Consider the following 24,581-nt stretch of genomic DNA (forward strand, 5'->3'; position numbering starts at 1 on the left):
TCTGCTGCAAGGTTCCACCAAAATTAAATACAAAGTTCCAAAACAATTGCGAAATGCAGTTTTCAAATAATGATCTGAGGTTCTGGGGGGAAACTTATCCAAAGTTCTATGTGAAAAAGACAAAATGTAGAATATTTTATCCATAATGACAGACATAAACAAAATGAGGACGGTATAAAAATAAAGATAAATGAAATTAGGGCCCTTCATCAGTTAACTTTGATTTAACCAACTCATCCAGCAAAACAACTCAGAACATCCAAAGCCTTTAGATGTCTGCATTAAGGTCAAAACGTTGAGCTTACATTGTTTTTATTTCAAACTGTTAGCCGTTCCGGGTATTGTCCTTCCACTAAACCTTAACATAATTTTACAGACGTTGTTGTCACTACCTGGTAGCAGATGGAAAATAAATCTGATTTGGGTTTTCTATACTTTCTGCCGACATCATTAAATAAAATTTTAAAAAAAATTGTTAAATAAATTGATTGATTGGCGACGAAGAAATGATTAATTATAATAACATTTACAAATTAGAGGAAAAATGTGCAATAAAGTTTAAGTCATGTCATCTTTAGCACGCTGTTCCTTAAGGAGAGAAGATAAACGATCTGCACTTCAGGATCTGTTGTTTCTTGACCTCTGGTGGCCGAACTGCTGCTTTTAGAAACAATAAATCCTTCCTATAAATCTCCAGGTAGGAGCAGGTCCGGTGACGGCTTCCTGCTGGGGACGGCTTCCTGCTGTTGGACCTCTCACCTCGTCCAGGTGCACCACGAAGGTCACGTTGCTGCCCATGTTGGCGGTGACTTTCCCGTCGCTGGTGGCCAGGCTGAGTCCTTTTGGGGGCCTGTTGGGGCACTGCTGCTTCCTGGCCGTGTACATCTCCTTCACGCCCTTGGTGCAGTTGTTCAGCACCACTTTACGGTACCTTAGGAAGAAAACACGGAGAAACTCTTCATTTCATACCGCGGTGATCAGCTTTCATCTTTTTGTGTGTTCTGTAGTTTTAAACTAATTTCCTGCTGCTTGAGCCGGTGGTGTACAGAAAAAGGTTGAAGTCAGCACAGTGTGGCTGTTTTGTGTTAACAGCGTTCGGGACGAGATGACGACTGACAAGACAAGCTGTGTGAGAGGCTGTGACACGGCAGGAAGTTTAATCAGTGCGGCAGAGAATAAAACACTGCTGCTGTGATTAAGCTTGGGAAGGTGTCCGTTCCCTGAGGAGTCTCCGAAACACGCAGGACTCACTTCTCAGGAACAACAGAGACACGGCGCATTGCAATGAGAGGGAAATGATCACAGCTGCTGGGTCCAGGCTGAACCAGACCCACAGCGCCGCCCTGCTGGAAGCACTGCTACCAGGTGTTCAAACTTTATCACCAACTGAAACATTATATCAAATTATTTACACGCATGGACGCTTTAAAGTTAATAAAATAATACTTTAATGGTCCCAAAGAAAAATGAAATGTTTCATCTAAAAGATGTGGAAATATCAAATCTGTTTTTCAATCATTATTACAAGATATCAGTTATCAAACGTACAGCTCTAAAAGCTTTTCGTTTGTGAAAAGATCATTACCAAATGAGCAAATCCATGTTTAATTTATTTATTATTGTTTTTAACACATTTTTAATTCTCTGTTAATTGTTTGTTGACGGTTTTCCCAAAATAGTTGTTTCTTATCTGTTGGATCATCATTTTCCCAGCAGCTTCTTCAACTTACATCCCTGCTCTATTAATCATCTGCTGTCCTTCAATGCAAACAGAAAGCTAAAAAAGCAGCATCTCCATGTTTTCAGGTTTCTGTGATTCATCCTTGTGGTGCCAGTTTCTCCGTTATTAGTGTGTCCATGTGGAGTTGTAATGTTTACAGCAGTCAAAAGGTAGAGATGATGTCTTCACTAATTTCCCTTTTAGAGGAAACTGTGATTGGCAGCTGATTGGTTCACTGGAGGAATGGGATTTACAGTTGATTGACAAGATGAGGAAAACAAAGTCATCTGAAGATGTACCATCAACGCCTCAGAGAGAGGAAACAAAACCAGAGAATGTGTTTGGTTTGTCCTCCGTAACAATCCTACGATTCTAAAGAACCGTTTGCAGGAGTGTGAGTGAGTTGGAGACAGACTGTGAGCTTCCACTTCCTGCCACAGAAAGCCTAGAAAAGACCTCGGTTTGTGGACTCAGTATGTGCAGACAGGTGCCATGAATCAGTTCTTACCCGGTACTGTTGAAGTAGTTCTGACCCTGGCTGCAGCTTCTGGACACAGAGGACGGATTGAACCAGAAGGCCGGCCGGCAGTTCCCGTCGTTCCGCCGCTCGTACCCATAATCGCTGTCAGACGAGAGAAAACATCCACTGATCAGCACCGGAGGGTGTGAACGAGCGTTTCTGTTCCTCTGGCCTGCCTGTCATCATCTGCATCATTATTACATATTGATTAAAGCTTCTCCTGCTGAAAAACATGCCAGGACGCCCAACCTGCCGGAGAGGAGAGGTTACTGTAAATAATGACATTTTTAACCTCCCAGATTCCATTCAGCCTGTGATTTACATGCAGCCCAGCAAGGTGGGCGAGTGTCTGTTCTCATCAAGGTCCTGAAGCTGATTTATCAGGTAATTACTGAGCCAAAGCAAACAGAACCAACAGCACAGGAGCTGACCACTGCAGTGTGAACTGGTCATTAACAATCTGTCGGGAGATGCAGCACCTTTTACATAAAGGGACTGTTCAGGTTTTATGTGGCGTTGTGTAGAGTAGGCATGAGCTGTCAGTAGCCTATTTGACTTGCTCTAGATTTCCATGCATCTAGAGAAAGTCGGGGTGAAAGTGTCCTGCTTGTGATGTTGTTCTTTATTCTATTCGATTTGAACGACAAGAGAACTTGAAAAAAATAAAAACTTTCAAACTTTAAAAACAAAATGTAGAATCTGAGCAAATTTAGTTAAAGAAGCGTCAACCAATTCTCCAGAGTTTGGTATTTTCCATGTTTGGCTAAAAGTCCTGCAGAAAGCATTTCCAATGGAGAAGGTAAATAAACTTCAACCTAAATTTAAAGCATTTGCTCAGTCAACAACAGATTTGTTGACCTGAGACAAACTGCCTGCTGCACCACCAGCTTTATATCATTTGTTACATTTCTACTGCTGATTTCTGATGTCAATGTTTTCTAAAAATGTTGATAAGCATACAGAACCAAATTAAATTACTCAAATTAAACATCTGAATTACTTTTAATGTTCATACCTAATTTCATTTTTAGCATGAAAGTTTTGAAGTTTGTTTTTCTTCCAGGTTGAGCTTTTCTCTGCTGGGAGTTGGGAGCAAAATAAGTTAAACCAGAAATTTGTACACTTATTTCAAATTAGGTTAATAGGATGAAAACAGCTGAAGATATAAAAGCCTGATTCTGTGAGTTTAATGGATGAGAGACATTAGTTGGATGTTTTAAGCAAACTCCTCTGTGAGACATAAGTACCAGGAAACTAGACTTGGAAACAGAAAGCAACTTTAAAAGTGTTAAATATGAACCAATTAGCACTCGCTTGGTGCTCCTCCATAAACACGAGTTAGATAACTGCTGAATGTTTGGACCGTTTTTTTTTTCTGTTCCCTGTCATTACAAGATAAAAAATTCACCCGGTTTGGATTTGCATACAAATTGAAACTATTGTCACGCCCACATGGTCAGAGCAGAATCCTGAGCACAACAGGCTGCTAACAGATGCTCCAAAGACAGACTGGACGAGCGCTCAGAGGAGAACCGCAGCATGGAAACAGGAAGTCTGAACACAAGCAAGACTGGAAGGGAACAAAAAGGAACAAGAAAATATCAAAAACAGTGCAGCTTTAGAGCTCAGTTCTATTTGATGGGTGACTGTTGACACCTTGTTTCATCACTTCACAGTAACTATCCCCCTGAAATTCTCAAAATCTCTCAGATTGTTGGACTCGTGTCTCAGTCCACTCAGCCGGCACTGGGGCTCGGCGAACGTTTTTCATGTGAACTAATTCCAGGATGTGAACTGCAACTTCAGAAAACACAAAAAAACGGAGCCAAAGACAAACATCCTGCAGTAATATTAATATTGCTGCAGTAATATTGCTAGAAAGAAGAGTCACATGAAGATGTTCAGCTAAAACTGAGTCACAAGAATTAGTTTTTTAGCAAATTATTAGAAAAACTGGTATTCTGGGGTTGATTTGAACAGCAGAGCAGAGGTGCAACATATTAAATGCGAGGAACATTCAGAAACAGATTTTTAGGAGGAAAAATGGACAAAACCCAGAGGATCATGGGAGCCGCAAAAGGCCATTAAAAAGTAAAATCCATGTATACTTCTGAGTATATAATCACATAGTCTTCCTGCTATGATTAGGTTACAGGATGTGAATTGGAAGATGTCAGGAAACTCCTACTACAGGTCAGTTGGATATTATTTGCGATGAATCAGATTCTCTATAAGTGACAAGCAGCAAAAACACCAGAAAAAAATATTTATTTATGTGTGAACAGTTTGCCAGCTGAATAATATTTGAAATAAGCTACACTGAAGAGTGAAATCATTTCTTTATTATAAAGTAATCAAAAGTTTCAACAGATGTCAAATAAAAGCCTAAACTAAAGAGTAAAAACCGCCGGTGTTCGATCTGCTTCATGTTGCTTCCTCCCCTGGTTTCATCTTCCAGTTTCCGTTTTTAGCCTGGCTGTAAGCGTCTCCGGCCGTCATTCTGCTGTCACTGTATTTTCCACTAGAGCAAACATCAATTACGGTAACTTTCTGCTAACAGAACCTGTATCCGCTTGCTGGGTTCACTCATAAGGTAGGCATTAAAAAATCATTAGGAGACGAGTGCGTACAGAAGAACACAGAAAGTCCGACTGCAGGTCAAATCAACCATTTTTTCCAATCTGTGCAATTTATTTGCCTGTTTACTGCTGCTGCTTGTTAGTCTGCAGGACTCACAGATCAGCCCTAAAGAGCATATCTGAGTGGACTGAAGAGGGAATTTAATGGCTGTTGCACAGATGTACTTGAAAAATAATAAATTGGTACAGAAGGGCAGCTGCTTTTTAATAGGACAGAATTTTTTTTTCATGTTTTCACTGAGCACAGTATCCCATCGAATGACCTGCTGAGCTTCAATCACATCTGACAGCACCCACTGAGAATAATTCAAGCATTAGCAGAGGAAAATTTCTGAAAGGATTAATAAGAAAAAGAAAAATGCCTGTTTGAACCTTCTACATGTGTGGCAGCATTGGAGAACAAATACCCCGGTTAATGAAGCTCTCTTCAGCAGACAATGGAGAGCAACATAATCCTCCTCCACGATTATGAGGAAAGGAGCCACTGAACAAAGGCGTGCGTCTCCTTACCATTCAAAATCATGAGCTCGGCAAATACAGGATTCAGCTGAGAGGATTCTGGAGTAGTCCCTTCCCAGCATGCAGTAGTTTCCAGGCCTGCGTTTCATGTAAATCTGCTTCTGACCCATTACACACGGCTCGCCCTGTGTTGGCACAACAGAGCTGTCAGTGAAATGTTTCGCATCCAGGACTGCAGGCTGGTCAGCATGACTTTCACCTTGTTGTGCAGGTGCCAGGTTTGGTAGTCTTCCTCGGTGCACTTCCTGCTGAAGATGGATTTGTAGTCTATCTTGATGAGCTGCCACTCAGAGCGGTGGCTGAAATGTCCAAAGAAGCTGCAAAAGAAAGAAGGCTTCCTAAAATGAATGGATTTCAATGTTAAAGCTGAGCAGCAACAAAAATCTGCATTTTTCAATGCGATCCTTGAATTTAAACAGGATAGAGAAGCAGACTGCAGCCAGTTCCTTCATGGTTTCTGGAGTTACAGAAAACTTTGGTGGAACGTGTGCTGAGCATACGAGGCATTTCCTGGAACTGCTACGTTCCAGTACATACAGTGAACTCAGAGCCGCTGCTCATCATCATCCTGATGATGAGCTTGCAGCTCATCATCAGGAACTTACAGCGTTTCTTCAGCTACAGTTTCCTCCTGAGACTCCGCTGTTCTTCACTAAGAGCAGTGACAGAATCCTGGTCAAAATTCCCCAAACAAACGATTTAAAGAAAACAAAAATATCTAAAAAATAAAAGATCTCAATTCAGCTGATCAGGGTTCGATTCCTGACCTTGTGACCTTTGCTGCATGTCTTCCTCTTTTCTCTCTCTGTCTATTTCCTGTCTAACTACTGTAGATAAAGACCACTACTTCCAGAAAATTGTTTTTAAAATACATTTGGATGATGCGAGTGTTGTTGGACTCACGTCATGATCTGGTTCTCCGCGCCGGCCTCCACCAACACGCCGTCCACAAACAGCAGCGCCGAGGAGAAGCTGTGCTGGGTCCACTGCCTCCCTTCATCAAAGCTGATCCTGTGTCAGAGCGCATTGCCGTCACAAACCCGGCATCAGCGGCGGCGCAGAAAACAGACGCTCCCTATTTAATTCTGGTCATAGGGGAGGGTTTAGGTGAGGATCAGAATGACTGGCTTGTCTCAACAGAGTCGTCTCGGAGCCTCTGTGCAATTAGCTACTGTAGCTCTGAGTAAATATCAAACTGCTGAACATTAAAGGGATTTTTTGGAGAACGTCAGTCCAAGTATGAAAGCAGAGAAGCAGAAATCGTCTTCAGAAGACATGAAAAGAGAGAAAGTTTGCAGTGTCAAAAAGGAAAATAAAACCATGTCTTGTCCGGGTAAAAAGTTGACACCGAGGTGAGAAAACAAAACCGGAATAGAAGTGTTTCATGTCTGAGCACAAGAGTGCATACGGAGAATGAGACAGCGAAAAAATTGGACAACTTTCATCATCGGCTCCTGGGCTTTATTGATCCTGACAGCTTATCAACATCGGTGCCGAGGTGAGAACAACTGGAAGTACCTGAGCGTGACATGGAGTGAAAAAAAAAAAAACAGAAAAGCCTCCATGTTGCCTCAGAAAGCCTCCTGCTGTCACTTGGCTAAAAGCAGTGGCAACAGCACAGCACTGATGTGCACCTGCTCTAGGACTGAGCCAGAGGAAGCGTTAAACTGCACACTGGCTGTGAAAGGCCTACCACTCCATGGAAACACAGGCCTTTTCATAACGCTCAGGGTTTTCTCCCGGCATCATCCCACTTAAATAGGGAGGGAGACAGAAAACCCAGCTGGCCACACTTCACTGGTTCTAAAACTAATTTCAAAATTGGTGCAAAAGCAAGTGAAGAACGGATCTGGTCTCACATGGATTAGCCTGCACTGGGGCACGGCGTACGGTTTTGATTTGGCAAGAGGACGGCAACGTGTTAATGAAAACCCTAAGAGGGGTCAGGCTTCCAACTCCTAATGATAATTGGCTTGGGGGAAAAACATTCACATCTTTCAACTTAGATTGGCTGCATCCCTTTGCACCAAGTGCAGCCGCAAATGAATCAAGTGCAACATGCATGCCTTTTCTTTGGACTATAAAAACCTTGATTTAAAATTTGGATAACTGTTAAGAGCAGAAAAGCAATTTAAAAAAGGAACATTGTGCAACAACGTTTGTTTTAAGGATCTACCAGAGATGTTTAGTTGGCACAGATGGCTGCTTCACCGCAACGAGGGCGCCTCCTTTATCCAGGAACCAGATATTATGCTCTTCTTCAAAAATCTGCAAAGACAAACAGGAAGGAATAAAACGGTAAAAACATCATTTATTTTACTTATTTACTTTCCACATTTTGTTCCAGCCAGAATTAAATTTAAGGAAATGAATCTCTTTCCTCAAAACTCTACAAACACAACAATGTGGGTATTTTTTAATGTTTCGCACATTTATTAAAGATATTATATTTACATATTTATTAAAATATAAAAAAAACAAAAAAATATCAAGTATTCACAGCCTTGAAATAAAACTGAGCTGTTTGTACTGATCATCCTGTAAATGTGGAAAAACTGAAGCACTGCCAACGTTTTATGGATTCATAGTTAAAACAGGAGTTATGGTTAATAACTGCAGCCAGAAATGCTACAAAGTTGGAAAGTTTTTAAATACGAAAGTAATTTTCAAAAATCTTACATTAGAAGTTTTTTTAATAAAACAAACTCTTAACATTTCCACAAATGAAGCACTGAATAAAATGTTATAAATATAAAAGTGAAATTTTTCTTCAGTTAGAAAATCTACACTAATTACAAAACAAACTGTTTTGTTAGGAATAGTAATCTTGCTTTTGTGGCTCCAAAAAATATTTTGTTTATTTTGACCAAAGTCAAAAAGTTAATGAATTAAAAAAAAGAAAAGAAAAGACATTTGCAAGGAAATGTTTGATTTTCCCGGTGAAGTAAAAATATCTATTTTAAGTTTAACAAAATAGAAAATGATGAAATATTTCTGCAGCCTTTTTTCCACACAAATAAAACTCGTTTACAGCTGCAAATCGATATTTTACTTCTGAAAAAAGACAAATTATAATTTTTCATAAGTACCTTCCATGTTGTCATTTTTTGACATTTTATTTCCATCCTCATGTTTTAAAGTAAAGAAAAAGAAAAAGGTTTGCAAAAACAGAATGAACACATGAACAGGATTTTCATGTCTGGGGAAGAAAATGTGAAAAAGTATTTTCCAACCTAATGAGGAGAAACTGCATCCCAAAATAATATTAATGGACATTTTGCATCTCTTATCAAATCCATCCTTAAAAACATTAGTTAGCTCTTTCTTCTTTTAGATATTAAGATCCATGCAATGTTCAAAGGGGAACATGGTTACAGATGGTTTCATGCTGGTTCCCAGCTCAGTGAGCTGCTGGTGGAAACGTTGCTGTTCTTCTCACCGGTCTCCAGTTGTTGCCTGCATCCGATGATATGAACACGCCAACGTTGTTATAAGACAGCTCTGCTCCAATATTTCCTGCAGTGGAAATGAGAATATGACAATCAAACCACAATGGGATGACAGATAAAATGCTGCAAAAGCTGCACAAACCATGTGATGTTTAGGATTTATGTTCCGAGAAAGCTGAATGTTTCTTAAATACTCCCCAGGATCTCTCCAACCCCCTGTAATGGATACAAAGGAGACTCCTCTCCTTGTGGCAGCGTTGCAGGCTCACAATTAAAGCCTCCAGTGCAGTTTCTGGAGCGTCTGAAGAGGGCAAACTGGTTTTATGGTGTTGATGTGTCTTGGCCGGGGCTCAGTGCGTAGACATGTGTTTGATCTGGATGGTGTTTGTCATGTTGGTGAAATAATCTCTGCACCAGCTGATGGCTCAAAAGGCGCAGCGGGTAAAGTGAGCTGCCGTGCCAAAGCAAAGTCTGGGCCAGCGAGACGAACACACGCGTCAGCTCACACTGAGCCGTCCAGGCAGCAGAGGTGAACGCTTAGCCAGCATTTTTACAAGAGAAAAACACACTTAATCATAAATGTGCTCCTTAAAAAGGCAACTCCTGCTAAAAAAGTCTATTTACCGTCATTTTTCTTTTGCCTTTGCAGAAACGAAATCAGAAACGAACAGAATTGTTTTGCGATCATGCACATTGCTCGATAATCTTACAGACCAATTAAATACATCAGTAGAAACGTTTGTGTTGCAGTATTCCTTAGATGGAACACGTTTCATAGATTTATGACACACAGGCTGACATTTAGGATTTATTCCGTTACTTATGATTATTTTTTCTTTAAAAACATTTAGAATATTACATCAAACCAATAAAATACAAGACTAAGTACAGAAAGTCTTCTGAGTACAGAAAGCCTCGATGTTATTTCTGATTTAATATAAACTTCCGTTGCTGCTTGGACAATTATTCCCTCTCGTTCTGGATCTGTGCAGCTGGACGGATATTTGCTGTTATGTTTCTTTCGGATGGATTTGATCACGTATCACTGTGGCGACGAGGTGTTTTACAGCTGATCAGCATCTTAAAAGCTCAAATGAACTACAACCCTTAACTGAATTGAATTAAATATCTGTTTAATGAAAAGAATGTTTATTACCTACATAAATGGTGTTTCTTCTAAGTCACAAAACACCATCAGTGGAAACAATGTTCTAATTTATTCAATGTGACTTTAAATGCCATCAATCAATCAGGGAGACGATCCTGAACATTATGACTGTGGCAGAAGTGAAACCAAAAGCAGACATTAAACCGTTTAAGTTATGATCAGGATAATAACTTAAACTCTCACCTGTGGCAACGATGATCCCCGGAGCAGAGCTCTTGGTGGAGATCGTTCCTGACACGTAAGGGTTCTCCGACGTTTGCAGTTGGAGGTGAAGGGAACAAGATGGCTGAAGAAGATTGGAAAAATGCATTTAATGACGGAGTGCAAAGAAAAACACAACGTGAATCAATGACAATTTCAAGAAATATGAAATACAATAATGTGAATCCATACAAATTGTTTTGAATTGATGTTTTTGTTTAGTTTTCTTTTTTTATGAACTATTTTTAGGATAAAAGGAGAAAATATAGGATTTTTTCTTCTTTCTGCTGCCTTTCATTTTATTGGTTTGTATTTCTTTTCTATTGCATGTAGTTGCTTTGTTTGCAATTAAATGGATAAATTACTAACTAACTAACTAACTAAACATCAATTTAGGAATCTGAATGTCGTAAAGTTTAATCTGCTGCATCTTTGTGGTTATTGACCAAAATAATTATCCAAGAATCTTCTGAACGTTTTCTGCGATCAATGAAGGCAAATGAAGGTCAAACCAGATACTAACACTGTGCCTAATAAAACGGCCACTGAGTGCATAATTATCATATCACCTCAACTTATTTAAATAAATAAAAAGCAGAAGTTATTCTTTATTTAGAAAAGCATTAAAGTAACAAAAGCAGCAAACAAGATTTGTTAGTGTTCAAAGAGAACAAACTGCGCTTTCACAAGTTTTGCTAATTGCCTTTAATCTGTCATTAATACAAAGAGAGATGGAATTTGCATTAAAGTATGAAGGCATGCCTCGGAGGCATCCACACAACAGAATACAATTACAAATGCTCACAGTGCAGAAAAACAATGTCTGCTTTCATCTTAGCAGCAGACAGCATGTCACTGGTGTAAGGACATCAAAGCAGTGGGACTGAACAGGGCAATCAAAAGGAATCTATGGCAGTAATTAAAATGTCACATGAATGTGCAATCACAGGGAACCTGGAAGCCGCGCAGCCCGGGCCTGAAATCACCTCTTAAGCAGCATGGAGTTCTACTAATGTCTCCAAACATGATCCTCCTAACAGTCGGCCTGTTAGTCGTAGTGGTGGGGAGGCTGTCTAATGAGGACAGAATGTTAACACATGCTGTCGATCTGGATTCGTCACTCTGGCACCGACTCTGCCTCGTTTTCTGATCTGCTGATGTTGCGTCTCTCGACCTGTCGGCTCTCAGCCCACAGGTCGAGCAGGCGGCCGCCCGGCGGGACCTGGCGTTGGATGTTTCCGCTGCTGTTGCCGAGTGTCTTCTTAAAGGAACACTGCTGAGCTGAAGGGAAGATTTGTTGAAGTCCGTCAGTTATCTTTATGAGACGGGTTCCTTTTTTAGAAAGTCTGAGGCCATGGTTCTCCTCTGGAAAAGGGTGAAATACTTTCTCTTTGTCAGGTCAGGGATTAGTCATTGCTTCAGGTATCTTAGTCTCTTGCTTAGTCTTGCTCAAGAGTAATGGGCAGATGGCGCAGAAGATGGATGAATGGTTTGGGGCTTTGTCTGCTGTAATGAAGATGTTGTTCCAGTCTGTTGTGGTGAACAAAGAGCTGGACTGAAATAAAATAATTAGCCGCTCTGTCTTTGTTTTAGCCACTAACTGTGGTCATGAGGTAGATCAACATCCTGAACACGAGTACCTGAAAGCAGCTTCTGCCGCGAGGCACTGCCTTCCAGAATGACAGGTGGATCTTTCATCTGGCAGATCTCCAGGTCTGAAGGGTCCCTGAACCAACTGGAAGGTCTGTGTCTTTGATTGAACTCTGACTTTAACTAGGCCACTACAACACAGATTTTATTCTGTTCATTCTGTTGTAGAGGTGCTGCTGTGTTCAGGACCGTCATCCTGTTGATGACCCAGTTTAGGTAAAGCTCATCTAATCAGTTGGTGTAAATGAACAGGACTTTTCCATCTCAATGCTGAGAACATGCAGAAAATCTGCTGGACCAGTTATTAAACAGGTTGATAATGTGACTCTAGACGACATTAGTAAACTATGTTGACCTAACTGCAAGGTGCCCAAAACAAATAACTCCTGTATCTATTATTTATATTGAATCTCAAACGTCAGATAATATGTTTTAAAGGAAGGCATGAATCAGAAGCATCCACATATAGAATATGTCTGCAAGTTTTTTACAATAACCAAGATTAAAAGTTTTCATTCAATCAACTTTCAGTAAGTTCCTGTTCTGCTCAGAAGATGGAGAGCAAGTTGAAAATCAATCTTTGGGTCACGATGCTGATTCTCCATCACTGAGAAAGACTCCAGAGGAACCGACCGGGTTCTGCTCATGTTTGCATACTGTGATTCTATCTGCCTCAATCTATGATGATGTCTGACTGTCATCCAACTTTTAATATCTACCTAAATGCTAAATATTCTGAATCCAGAATCTCAAACATCACAAAGCTTTGCTGTCTCCTGTACTGCCTGTTCTAATCACTCAGAGAGAAACGATCCTGTCCTTTTCACACACCCACTGTTCAGATGAGGTAGTGAACGGGTCATCAAACATCTGGAGAAGTTTAAAGTTTAATTCCTTAACAGAATCTGCAGAAACATCAGCTGCTGCCTCCAGCTCGCGGTCAGGGTCGTTCTCATTCAGGAGAAGGTCATCCGGCCTCCTGCCCTCCATTCGTCTCACCAAGGGCTTACTGAGTGACCCAGGAGGGTTTGCACTCAAACAATCTTCTTCTCTCAACTTCTGATGATGGATTGCCTTCACAATGAAGGTGGCTATGCTGCATTCTCAAGAAAACCTCATTCTGGTCATCCAGCAAACAGGTCTGTTCACATTCCTCCTGTGTGGCTCCACTGTGACGGAGGTTCAGCAGGGTTTTAAATCCAGCCTGTCAGCGTTAGGTGTTGGCCAGCGCGTGGCGTTTAACCCATAAAGGGAGTTAATGGAAAACACTGGGCCAGCTGAACTCTGAGCCGCCCTGCCTGCAGCCTGCACGACTGAAATAAATGAGGATCTTCAAGCACAGCGAAGACGTGCCGATGCTGTGCTTCCATCCAGGTCTATTCATTTTTATTCTACAGGTTAAACCTCATTCAGGTACCTGGCTCCGTTGCCACCTGTCAGCCCTGCTGAAGCTGATTGAAGCTCTGTGGTTTTCATGTCCTGTTCGCTCTGCTTCGGTTCTGAAGGTTTTCTGTTTCATCATGACATTTTGTGACATTTTGTGAAAGGTTCATGTTCGTTCAAGTTCTTGTCTGTGTTTTGGTAAACTACAATTCATGACAATTTATGCACAGAGACTCCACTCCAGTCTGGCGCCTCCTCTTCATCATGAGGTGACAAACTGTGGTGGGACAGACTCCCATTCCTCAACCAGTCAGCCGGTGGCCACTTCACTCTTGCACAAAACCATTGCTACAATACAGAGAAAAACTCAACAAAAGGACCAAACACTCACTTTGCTGCTTTTGAACAGATATTCCTGGTCATTACAGAATATTTGAGAGACTGAAAATAAAATGCGAAGTGCAGTGAGTTTCCAGAACATTTTCTACGCTCTGCTCTGTTGATTCAGTTTTGGGAAGCAGCTTCTGCTCCGTTTTTCAGTTTAGCGGCAGATTGCTGCAGGTTGCTCCACAGCCAGTTCCCCTCAGGTGCGCCCTGCAGCAGTAAATGTGTACAAACACATTTGCACTCCATTTTGATGCCAAACACATTGTGAGATTAAATACAAAGCAGTCGAGTTGTAACTTAATTACAACTAATGGCTTATTATTTGAATGCCTTACAATGAAGTGAAGCTGTAAACTATAAATCATTATTTCTAATGATGCCTGGCAATGGGCCACTTGGCGTATCCTCTACCCATCAGTGTGAATATGAGCAGAATGATGCTTCAGGAAATATCCGGCCCGCTGTTTTACCAGAATGCAGTGGATGTTGTTTCCATCCAGGTCTGCAGTCGGCGCCTGAAGGAGCCTCCAGTCCCGGCCTTTGTTGTAGGTGATGTAGGTCTTCACCTGGTTGTCCTGCTTCTTGTTTGCGATTAGCATTCCTTTGATTCCAGCCACCTAATGGACACAGACACAAAACACTGCATTCTTTTTCACGTTTCAAACGCAAAACAGAAATTAGGTTTTAAACATCTGAGGCTGTCTGTGATGAGGGAGAGGATCTGACTCTCCCATCTGAGAAGGCACTCGGTGCTGCGGCAGCAACCTTCACAGCTCCAGTTAAATGCAAATTGAATGCTTATCGCCTCCTTCTGTTGTCAACAATTGTCTGCAGAGACGGTTGCAGGTAGCTCTAAGTGCTATCTGTAATTATATCCTTATGTGTCTCAACAATACAGACAGGATGAAAGACAGCCAGTCTGTTTCCCTCAGGAAGACTGAATCACACAAGAGTAAAATGCAGACCTTCAGAAGGCCTTCTGAACCTTCCAGCTCAAGGAGTTTTCTCTCCTGAAAGACCAAAACAAGTTAGAGGACTCTATCTTCCGACACCATAAACAGACGGAAACATCCCAAGCAGTCACCTCCAGCATCAAAGTCTCTTTCAGGTAATAGACACATCCCTGAAACAAAGCAAAGTGAGTTATGTGATGGAAAGGACACGGCCCCTCTGAGTGGCTGCCATAGTGAGGGGCTCCTCTTGGATGTGCTTCCCTCCCTGCAGGGGCACATCTTTATAAGTGGCACTAACAGGCTGCACATTTGACATTGTCAGAGATACATGGTGCTGAAGATGGATGCAGCTAATGAGGGCCCCCCATCCTGATCCAACCAGACATGTCAATCGCTGCAGTTATTATTTATTGCCTCCACCTACTCGCTCTTTCTCTCCTTCACACACACACTTGAGAATCATGCACGTCCACTACCATGGCTCTCCCTCCATCCATCATTTACACCTACATGACTTTTTGTGCAACACAGCAAAGGATGCCAGCAGAAGTTTCGGCTCCACAGATTACTCTGAAGTGAGTGTAAGTGTCTGCAGACACAACGAAAACGAAGGTGATGAGCTGCAGCATGACAGCAAAGATGAACTCTAGCAGGTGGTTTTAATAGCTGCTGTTACAAATGAAATAAAAACAGTTTTTCTGTTTGGTTTTCCTGGTTCTAGAAGACTAAATGGTCTCAGATCACCTTCTTACCAACTTATAAGCCTTTTTGTATCAATTTATTCATTCCATCCTTCATGTAGCATGAGGTGACAGATTAACACCAACCTCCACACACAGCAGTAGAGCAGCTCAGTAATTAGTTGCATTTATTCAAACACATTTACTTGAGTAACTTTTTGGAAAAATAATACTTTTAGGAATAGTTTTACTGTGCTGCACTTTCACAGCTTATTGCTCCCCATCCTGGAGTAAAATGCCTGGATACTCAACCCACTGTGACAAACTTCACTGAGTGAAGAAACAGATTGATTTCATCAAAACGCAGCATTCATAAAAAACCTGTTTAAAAGATTAAACAGGTTTTTTACAAGGAGAGGAGGATGGGAGTCATATTGTCATGTCTGCACACTCTCATCCAGGACATGCTTCTGTGGAAAATCACCTCTGCTGCCCAGAGAATAAGACTGCCTTCAGTCAGAGGGCTCTTCAGATTAGCTGCAACACTTCTGGAGATGCTTCCTGCCTACAGCATTGCCATCCATACCAACTCTTTAAACATACTTGGAAAATATACATGAGACATTTAATTTGCCTTTGGGATAGATGCAATACTTCTGAACTGAACTGCATTTCAAACCAGCACAAAAGAAGTGTACAGAAGTGTTAAAAGGCAAATCATTTCCAGTGATGGGATCAGTGTAGCAGTGTGATATTCAGAGGGACAGAGCCTGTCTGAGTTTCTCCTTTGGCTTTAAAACAGCCTGACAGCCTCTTCATTCATCTTCCTGTTGTTGCTGCATTGGAGAGCAACTTCGCACTAAATTCAATAAATGCATTCACTGTATCATCTGCAGATTATAAAGATGCCACTGATCTTATGAGGATGCATTTCATTAGAGGCACAGAGTCGTTGGTCAACAGCAGGGGATCACCAATTATCTAAAGTGAGACAACGAAGTTACATATTTTATGACTCATTTACAGTTTTAACGCCTTCGTGAGTTTAACTACGCTGCTAGGAAAACGCAGACAGGATCAGCATGTAATTATTTACACAGAAAACATGCTACCCCTGTCTTTGACCAATCATCTGCACTGGAGAGCATTGCAGATGATTGCAAAGTTAAAAGCAGAGAGTGAAAAGATAAATGGCTGTTGATAAAGTGAATCCCTGACAACCAGGAGCCACCAGCGAAAGCAGCCCTCAGTGAGGAAGTTTAACGAGTTTGCATGGAAAAATGACAGCAGTTTTCCCACAAACGGCCTACAAATTGCTCCTATGAAGTCTGACTAACAATAAAATCATTGCACTAATTGAGGAGGTAATTGTGCAATTTTCAGCGTGGAGTCAGAAAACTTGAATGTTTTCTTCTGTGGGAGAAAATCAGCAAGTGTCTTTGTGAAGGAGCACAAGATGGAGCTCTCTTCCCAACGACACGAGTCTTGGCTGCATGAAAACGTTCTGCCTTGTTTAACTGATCCATTCATCACAAGCAGCATCACATCATCTCTGTTGTTTAGGATAAGATCAGAACTGGAAACGCAGCAAGGCTGCAAATACTGTTAAAGCCCATTTCTGTCTCATCCTGCAGGGAGCAGGCCAAACAACTTCCATCTGGATTTGACAAAATAAAAGCACTTATGGGCCACAAAAAACAAAGTCTTACTGTGCAGCTTCTTCAGTTTTATTTGCATGAAAATGAACGCAATATTTAAATGAAATCAGTAAACTACTCTAATTTTTGCTTGAATAAGCAATATGATCGAAAATCAAGATGGATGGAGCAGATAGTTTGAACTTCCTCTTTCTCTCTTTGGGAGTTGGGGTCATAGTTCAGGAGTCATTTGAGCTTTTGAGATGCTAATCAGGCGCTCACTATTTTAAAAACAAAATATTGTTGCCGTGGTTACACATTATAACTGTCCAAAAGCTAAAGAGGAAAAGAAAGAGCAAGATTCCTTTCAGCTAGAAAAGAACAAACCAGAGCTGCTGACTCATGATTCTGCCAAGAACAGAACAATTTTAGAAGATGTTTAGTAGATTTTCATATCATATGATATAGAAATCGATTAATTGTGCTGGTCTGCCATATTTCCAGCAGAATCATTCCAAGGACTGCAAATGGCCGACAGGCAGCATTTTGTTTTTCTGTCTTCTCCACCTGATCTGCACAGTTCAATTTCCTCAGTCCTTCAAACTTCCCTGTTAATAACACATTTCTGCACATTTTTATGCTCAGTCTTGTTTACCTCATTACTTTTTTTCGGTTTAATTTCTTTTCCTTACAAAAGAAGCACTTTGAGTTGCTCTCATTGTGAACGAAGAGAGCTCCATAAATTAAGCTTTGACTGACTGATATGTGAAGTGTATCTAATGGGCCACAGTTTTTCTTCAGAGGGTCTGAGGCGATCGATGGGATTCTGTTCGTTTCATCCACTGGAAATAACAGTCAGGAAGTGCAGCTGGCCTCCTAAAGAGGTCCGGCAGTCTGGGAGAAATTGTGTCACAAAGACAGAAAATGACTTTCAGAAGAATGGCTGGTTTTCCAACACATTACAGCTGACAATGGAAAATGGGCTGAAAGGTGTTTTAGCAGGTTTATTCCAAACCTACCAGGTGACAACGTATAACGTACAGTACAATTCATCTAAAGCTGTTTAGATCCGTGGGCGGTGCCTCCCCTGGACCACTCTTATTCCTTTTTCACGCTTCTTGCAACTGATTTATTTATTCTAGTTATCTATCTGCTTGTATAACAGCACAGGTGTTTCCAGAATGGTTCTCAGCTATTTGCATGCATATACTTAAAGCTGCGCCGTTTCCTGCCGCAGAAATGAAGCAGTGTCGCATGGAAAGGGGAGCTGCACTCACAATCAGCGCACATATCCACAGCCTGAGCAGGAGAAGTAATGGCATTGTTAATTACCGCCCCGCTGCCACTGCAGCTGCCCAATATCTCACTTCCTTCCTCCATTCCCTCCATCACACCTGCCAGTATTGGAGTGATAAACTAGGTTCACAGAGGAGTGTAAAGGCAGGAAGTGAACTCTCCTGCAATGAATGCAAACACATACAGTAGGAAGGCAGCGAGCTAACAAGGTCCAGTCTGTGGCTTGATAGCACTGAGCCACATTCTCTATGCTGTGTGTGTCTGCTGTCAGGAAGATGGACGAGTGCAGCCTGTTATGCAAACCTGTCCACATTCAACAAGTCAACTAAAACAAAGTCTGAGGATGAATGTCACACTTCATCCTGGCTTCCAGAGCTCCGTCTGCACCATCATTACAAATGATCACAAACATTCAATAATTCTGTTGGGGACCGCCATGTTTTTGTTTTTCACTCACAATTTGCTAAATCTGAACCTTTTAATCCCAAACATTGACCAAATACATGAAATGCTAAAGTTATTGTAGGTCAAAGAGAAAACTGTCTTCTACTCTGTAAAGGCAAACTGATCAGTCGTAACGTTATAGAAACAGAGTAAATACCAGGTTTTATTTTTATTTTTGTAACTTTTAACTGGGGTCCTATATTGTGTCCTTCAAGTTGATGAATTTAAGCAGAATAATGTGAGAGGTGCAGATTTGAATCGGCTCAACGGCTCTGTCTCAGCATGTTGGTTTTCTTCTCCATCTGCCGTTCAGTTTGTTTCAAACGGAGGGAACAGCGGAGATCTGGTTACTGTAGGAACACGCTGCATCACAACACGTTGTGATGTTGTGTGTTGCTGTCAGAGCTGCAGACGAGTCAGCGTGTCCGTGACGGTTATGATGTCACGCCTGATCACTGTAACGCTAAATGGCTCCATGTAGCAAAAAGGGAAACTCATCAAAAACAATCAAAGTAGCAGAGAAGATTTCTCCAGTTTCCCACAGGTGATGTTGGTCTGCAGATCAGGTTCAGACTGATTGGTAACAGAGGTGATTTGGTTACAACTGGGACCACTGGTAACCCTAACCAGTGGTAACCAGGTAACGCATTTGGGTTTTCTTCTCTCAGGGCAGTGGGACATTTAAACAACTTTTATTCCAACAACTAAATGAAACAAAATTTGGCCGTTTGCAAAGTTGTGAAGTTGTTTTGAAAGAGGATTCCAAGAGAAAATTATGGGATTACAAGATTATCTCCATTTATGCATTAAAGGATTAGTTCTGTGGCCCAGTGGGGGAATAAACTTGTTGCGTTTAATAAAAATATACCATCCACAAAACCTCACTGGCAAATGAGCATCTCAACTGGAGAGTGCTGAATTCAACAAAGGGATTTTGATTTACATGACAATCTTTAAGTGTAGCTCTCTCTGTTAACATCCAATAACAAATAGGAGTGAACACTAAAAAAAACATTAAAGACACTTTATTGTGTTTGTGCAGAACAATTGTGATACTTTCCCTGCAGGTGAGAGTGACTGGTAATTTCTCTGCATTCTTTGTTTACTGATATTCGTCTCTGGTTTAATTATTGCTTCTGTCCCCAGATGATGACAAATGTACAGGAATGTTTCCTTTAAAGGTCAAAGCTGCAGCTAGATTTACAGTAAGCAGTACAGTGGGTAAAATTAGTGCATGTTGATATTCATCAAGGTAATATTTCATCATATTTCAAATATTTCGAGTGTTAAAACAATCTGACCAGATTCAAAACAACCTAGACCACAAGTGAAGTTCTGCGTAATGCAGAAAAGTTTCTGCAAAAAGGCAGAAGACCAAGACATGAGCTGAAATCTGTAAGAACTTACAAAGCCCGACTACTACAGTTAGAAAAATTAATGTCAGCTGGTTTAATATTACTGATGATGAGCTATAAAAATATTGCACACAACGGGTAAAAAACTGGTAACTAATGGCAACGATTACTTGTTAGCTGCGTTTTATTGCTTTGTTTTAGAGCAGAGCTTTTCTGAAAAGGTTTCTGAATCTAAAGGTGCAGCACCAGCCAAACAGCTCAACTCCAAGGTTTCTCTTCCAGTTTGTCAAAATGAGTCATTTTATTTCAAGAACAAGAGTTTTATCTTAGATAGTTCAGATTGTTTTACAATCAAACATGTAATGTAAACAGTGATCAATACCCAATAAATTTTAGTCATGAATAATTCAAATATTTGTACCTCATAGAGGTCCAACATCTGGTTCCCAGCGATGCCTCTGGTTGTCTTGACATTTTCCATGGCCAAGGTGAAGAAGATCCCTCTGGTGTCAGACAGGTAGAGATTGTAGGTGTCGTTCTGGTTCCACTCCTGCACTGCTGCAAAGACCTGCTTCCCGTCAGTGCTGACGATGTGTAAATCCTTTCGGGAAGCAGCAGGAGAGATTAAGAGAAGTTATGGCTGGAGGAGCAGAGATGACAGATTAGTCCATCCTGACCCTGTGGAATTGGTCATGAGATCAACGCTGTGGTATGAATGCAAATGGCTGTGGACATACTGGACGGTATCGCCTACAGTGAGAGCCACAAGGACTTTTGAAAGGTCAGAATACCAGGTTTCAATAAAAAAAAGGTAAAAAACTGAAACATGTGGTTTTATATCAGTTCTAACCTTTCAAAGTGTAAAAACTAAATCTTGAGGATGACAGACAAACTTAATTAATTGCATGATTGCTTTGTTCTGAGATTTATCAATAAAAAACTTTTAATGAGTCTCCAACACATATGCTGCAGCTTACCTTAGGCAGGGAGTATTTTGGCAGTTTGATTTGTATGAAAGCTTCTCTCTTATAGGAGACGTAATAAGTCGCTCGTCCAGAGGTGGGAACCTTTAAGGCAATGAAAGACACCAAATTATTTTCCATTCGAGTCTAGAGTTTACAGTTAAATTGAGTTTTTGTTGTAAAAGCTTTTTTCTTGGGTTAGCATTCTTGGTGTAGATCTCGGCTTACCACTAAAATACACCAGTACATAAACAGGCATCATCTAAGCCAGCTCTGCATGGGCTTCCACCTCATTGTGTAAGAGGAGCTTGAGTTTCCCAGTCGTCAGGTCATCAGGAGCTTTATATCACTACTAGGGCAGGATAACCCATTGCAAACAGTTCATAGGTGAAGAATCACACCAAGTGCAGCTCATAGAAGCCTCATGATGAGAAACATCAATGGAAACAGTTGCCTGAATGTGTGTCCCTGTTAGGAGCCGGACCTGGAGGAACCCAGAGGAAACATCGTCCTTAACAGCTATGGGAGGGGCAGAGAGGTCGGGTTCTCCTGAGCGGGCCGAGGGACGGTCGGGTTCTCCTGAGCGGGACGGTCGGGTTCTCCTGAGCGGGCCGAGGGACTTTAGCTGTACGATCCTCATCTAGAGCTGACTTTTATCTTTTCAATGTTGCCAGTTATAAACTTTGGTCCGCTTCAGAGTTTGTCCTGTTTCAGGTTTTTTAAAAGATCTTCTTGCAAGTCTATAAAATTAATATCAAGACTTGTAAAACAGTTGAACTTTAGTGCCGGTAATTTTCTCGTTTTCAAGTAATTTTCAATCAGTGAAAGTGATGGGTTTCAGTCTGCAGCCAGGTTTGTCTTTCTGAGCAGTTTCTCAAGGTGGGTATCCAGAGAGGTTGATTTTGGTCATTCATTGGTATCACCTGACTTCAATTCAAAAAATAAACTCCTCCCCAGGTGTCAGTGAACTTGGAGGTTTCAAAGTGGACTTTGGTAAATATCTCACAGGACAATCAATAGTCTCATTATTCTTTGTCAGGAGAAATCTTTAAGTTGCCTAACCAAGCCTCATCTGCAGTTTAGGGGAGGGGAAAGTCATCCTTCATGTTGCAGACCTTTAGCAAACATACAAGCTGTTAGGAGTCTGTCTGGGGAGGTGTGTGTTAGAGAGCTGTCATTAGCCTTGGGGCAACAAAGGACGGCCATTTGTACACATTGAGATACAACGCGCAAAATGATTGGCCAGTTTCACAAACCAATTTTCCTCCTGATCAATAACGACATAAAATTCATTAGAGAAAAACCTTCAATTTCACAGCTTGCAGAAGAGAAACGATGTGAGCATCAATGTTGCACAACGGGGCTGATTTTGTTACTGATCTTGTAAGTGCTCTGTGTGGCTCAGAGGAGAGAAAACAAGCTTTGAGAGGCAATTCAGCAGCCGAGCTTTGAGCACTGCAGAACATTCCCACATGCAATCGAGTGAGGGAGTCGCAGATCGATGGCCAGATAACCAGCAGCAGTTTGAACTTTAAGAGGAATTGGTACGATTGATTTTCTCCCCACCCTGCCAATCCCTTGCAGGACCTTTTGTCTGTGACGCACGCATGTTAAAACGTGGAGGCAATTGGACTGAGAGTTCGCCAGATGCCTGAGAGTTTGCATGAAAGACTCAGGTCAGGTCAGACATAACTGAAGAATCTTTAAGGAACAGCTTAATTTCTGTCTCTAAAGTGCTGGAGGGCAGAAGCTGGAGGGCGGGGGGTAAAGAGGGCAAAGGTCCAGGTAACAAAACTGCAACAGAAGTACAAACAAGTTGAAAGAAAAAAGGTTGAGTTAGGATCCAAACTAACTCTAGTAATCTAAGATTGATTTAATCTGGTTAAAAACTCTCTAATGGGACACAATAGACTTCAGGGAAATATTCCCTTATATGTTACAACATATAGATCCTTTAGAACAAGACGTCACCCAGGAGAGTCTGAAATGAGTTATAGTTACTAACACTTTTACATAGTTCACAGTGAACTTTTACTTAAATCACCTTTATGCCATATGTTGATGCTAACTTTGCACTTCATTAGTCTCCCACATATTTAGATGCTGATTGATTTGGATTTTTTGTTATTTTGCTACCAATGAGCTATTCCTAATAAAGTGGCCATAGACCAGGTGCTTTTGTGTTGCTTAACAAACTCAACAGACACAGAGGACCACAAAAGATTCTGGTGGCTAACTGGATCACCTGTGCTGGTTTTGAGGAGAAGCTGTGTATTTATCTGTACTTTTGTAAACTCTTAAGTTAATAGAGCATAATTTGAACAGTGTGAAAGGAAACATTTATCACTCTGCAGATAACAAGCACGAATTGCATCTGTATAACTTTGGAATTAGGATGTTACCATAAGATTTACAAAATAGCACATCAGCTAAGTTTTTCTAAGTTTAAGTCCTTCCTGCTTCCTGAAAGCTAAATGAAGCTGTGTGTGTGTGTGTGTGTGTGTGTGTGTGTGTGTGTGTGTGTGTGTGTGTGTGTGTGTGTGTGTGTGTGGGTGTGTGTGTAATTGAGTATTTGTGCAATTTTAGCTCTAAAAATGATTCCCAGGCATATTTTGAGTTGCAGGCAGATAATGTTCTGCTGTGTTTCCTTGAATTTCTACAAGACATTGTATTTTTTTTTTCAGGTTAATAATTTAGGACTTCTGTGTTGTAAAGTTAAATTATAGAAGTTGTTGATTATTACAATGAACTCAAAGTATTTATGGAGATTAGGGAACACAGCTTTCTGCAGATACTTGAGATCCCCTTTAAAAGCATTCATAGAACTGCGTATTTCAAGAGATACACACCAAATACAGCGATACACAGCAGGCGCTAACATCCACATTCTTCACTTTTTTTGCTCTCTGGGGCGTGCAGTTGATCATTGTCAAGGAAAATAAATGTTGTTCCTGGACTGACTGGTTTGCAACTCCAGTCAGTCCAATGCTGTGCATCATGCCAAGTTATTAATGACATAACTTTGCATTACGCCAAATTATTTCAGTTTGCAAACCTGCTTCTGCTTTCCAATAATTCAGACAAGCTGTATGGAAAAAGGGGATACACTGCATTGTTAAAATATTTACTTGGTATTAAAGATTGTGCCTTGTTTGCAGTTGCAGAGTGCATGAAGCAACCGAGAAAATGAAAAGATGAAGGTTAAACAAGAAGACAATGAGCTGAAACACAAGAGGAAATTTTATCTCCACTTTGTTTGTACTGGCTGTGTCGCAGCAACATGATGCAGTTTACTATCGGGCAACGTGTTCCCAGTCAGTTTCTTTGTTGGTCATGGTGTAAATAATGTTCTTGGAATTAACTTTTACATTTTATTCTGAAGGTTTCTTTGTGAGGCCTCTGCATGGATCTGCAGTGTTTCCAGTGTGCAACATGGAGTTCAATGTGTGTAAAAGAGTAAAGAAAAGGAAACTGAAGACATAAAATAAAAAAGACAATTAGAAAGTTTTACATTAAAAAGTAGCTGTTATATTGTTACAGTGTTCTTTATCATTATCCTCACTTAAGTTTAGAACTGAACCAGCAAATCAGCAGACTAATTTGTCCAGGCCAGTTACA

General features: G+C 40.9%; 1 protein-coding gene across 3 annotated transcripts in view; it reads right to left on the bottom strand.

The window, feature by feature from the left end:
- The window catches only part of sorcs3a (sortilin related VPS10 domain containing receptor 3a), a 189,612-nt gene that overhangs the window by 25,078 nt on the left and 139,953 nt on the right, over window positions 1-24,581 (bottom strand). For all 3 annotated transcript variants that reach the window (XM_055023515.1, XM_055023514.1, XM_055023516.1), the window contains exons 8-18: window positions 20,979-21,068; window positions 20,423-20,602; window positions 14,107-14,253; window positions 10,199-10,301; window positions 8,838-8,914; window positions 7,575-7,666; window positions 6,302-6,409; window positions 5,598-5,715; window positions 5,390-5,523; window positions 2,229-2,342; window positions 760-931 (exon numbers count right to left, since the gene is read on the bottom strand). In XM_055023515.1, coding sequence (XP_054879490.1) covers window positions 760-931; window positions 2,229-2,342; window positions 5,390-5,523; window positions 5,598-5,715; window positions 6,302-6,409; window positions 7,575-7,666; window positions 8,838-8,914; window positions 10,199-10,301; window positions 14,107-14,253; window positions 20,423-20,602; window positions 20,979-21,068 — 1,335 coding nt within the window. The remainder of the gene's footprint in view (window positions 1-759; window positions 932-2,228; window positions 2,343-5,389; window positions 5,524-5,597; window positions 5,716-6,301; window positions 6,410-7,574; window positions 7,667-8,837; window positions 8,915-10,198; window positions 10,302-14,106; window positions 14,254-20,422; window positions 20,603-20,978; window positions 21,069-24,581) is intronic.

Source organism: Poeciliopsis prolifica, unplaced genomic scaffold (genome assembly GCF_027474105.1).
Source record: "Poeciliopsis prolifica strain line A6 unplaced genomic scaffold, Auburn_PproV2 SCAFFOLD102, whole genome shotgun sequence".
Taxonomy (NCBI): domain Eukaryota; kingdom Metazoa; phylum Chordata; class Actinopteri; order Cyprinodontiformes; family Poeciliidae; genus Poeciliopsis; species Poeciliopsis prolifica.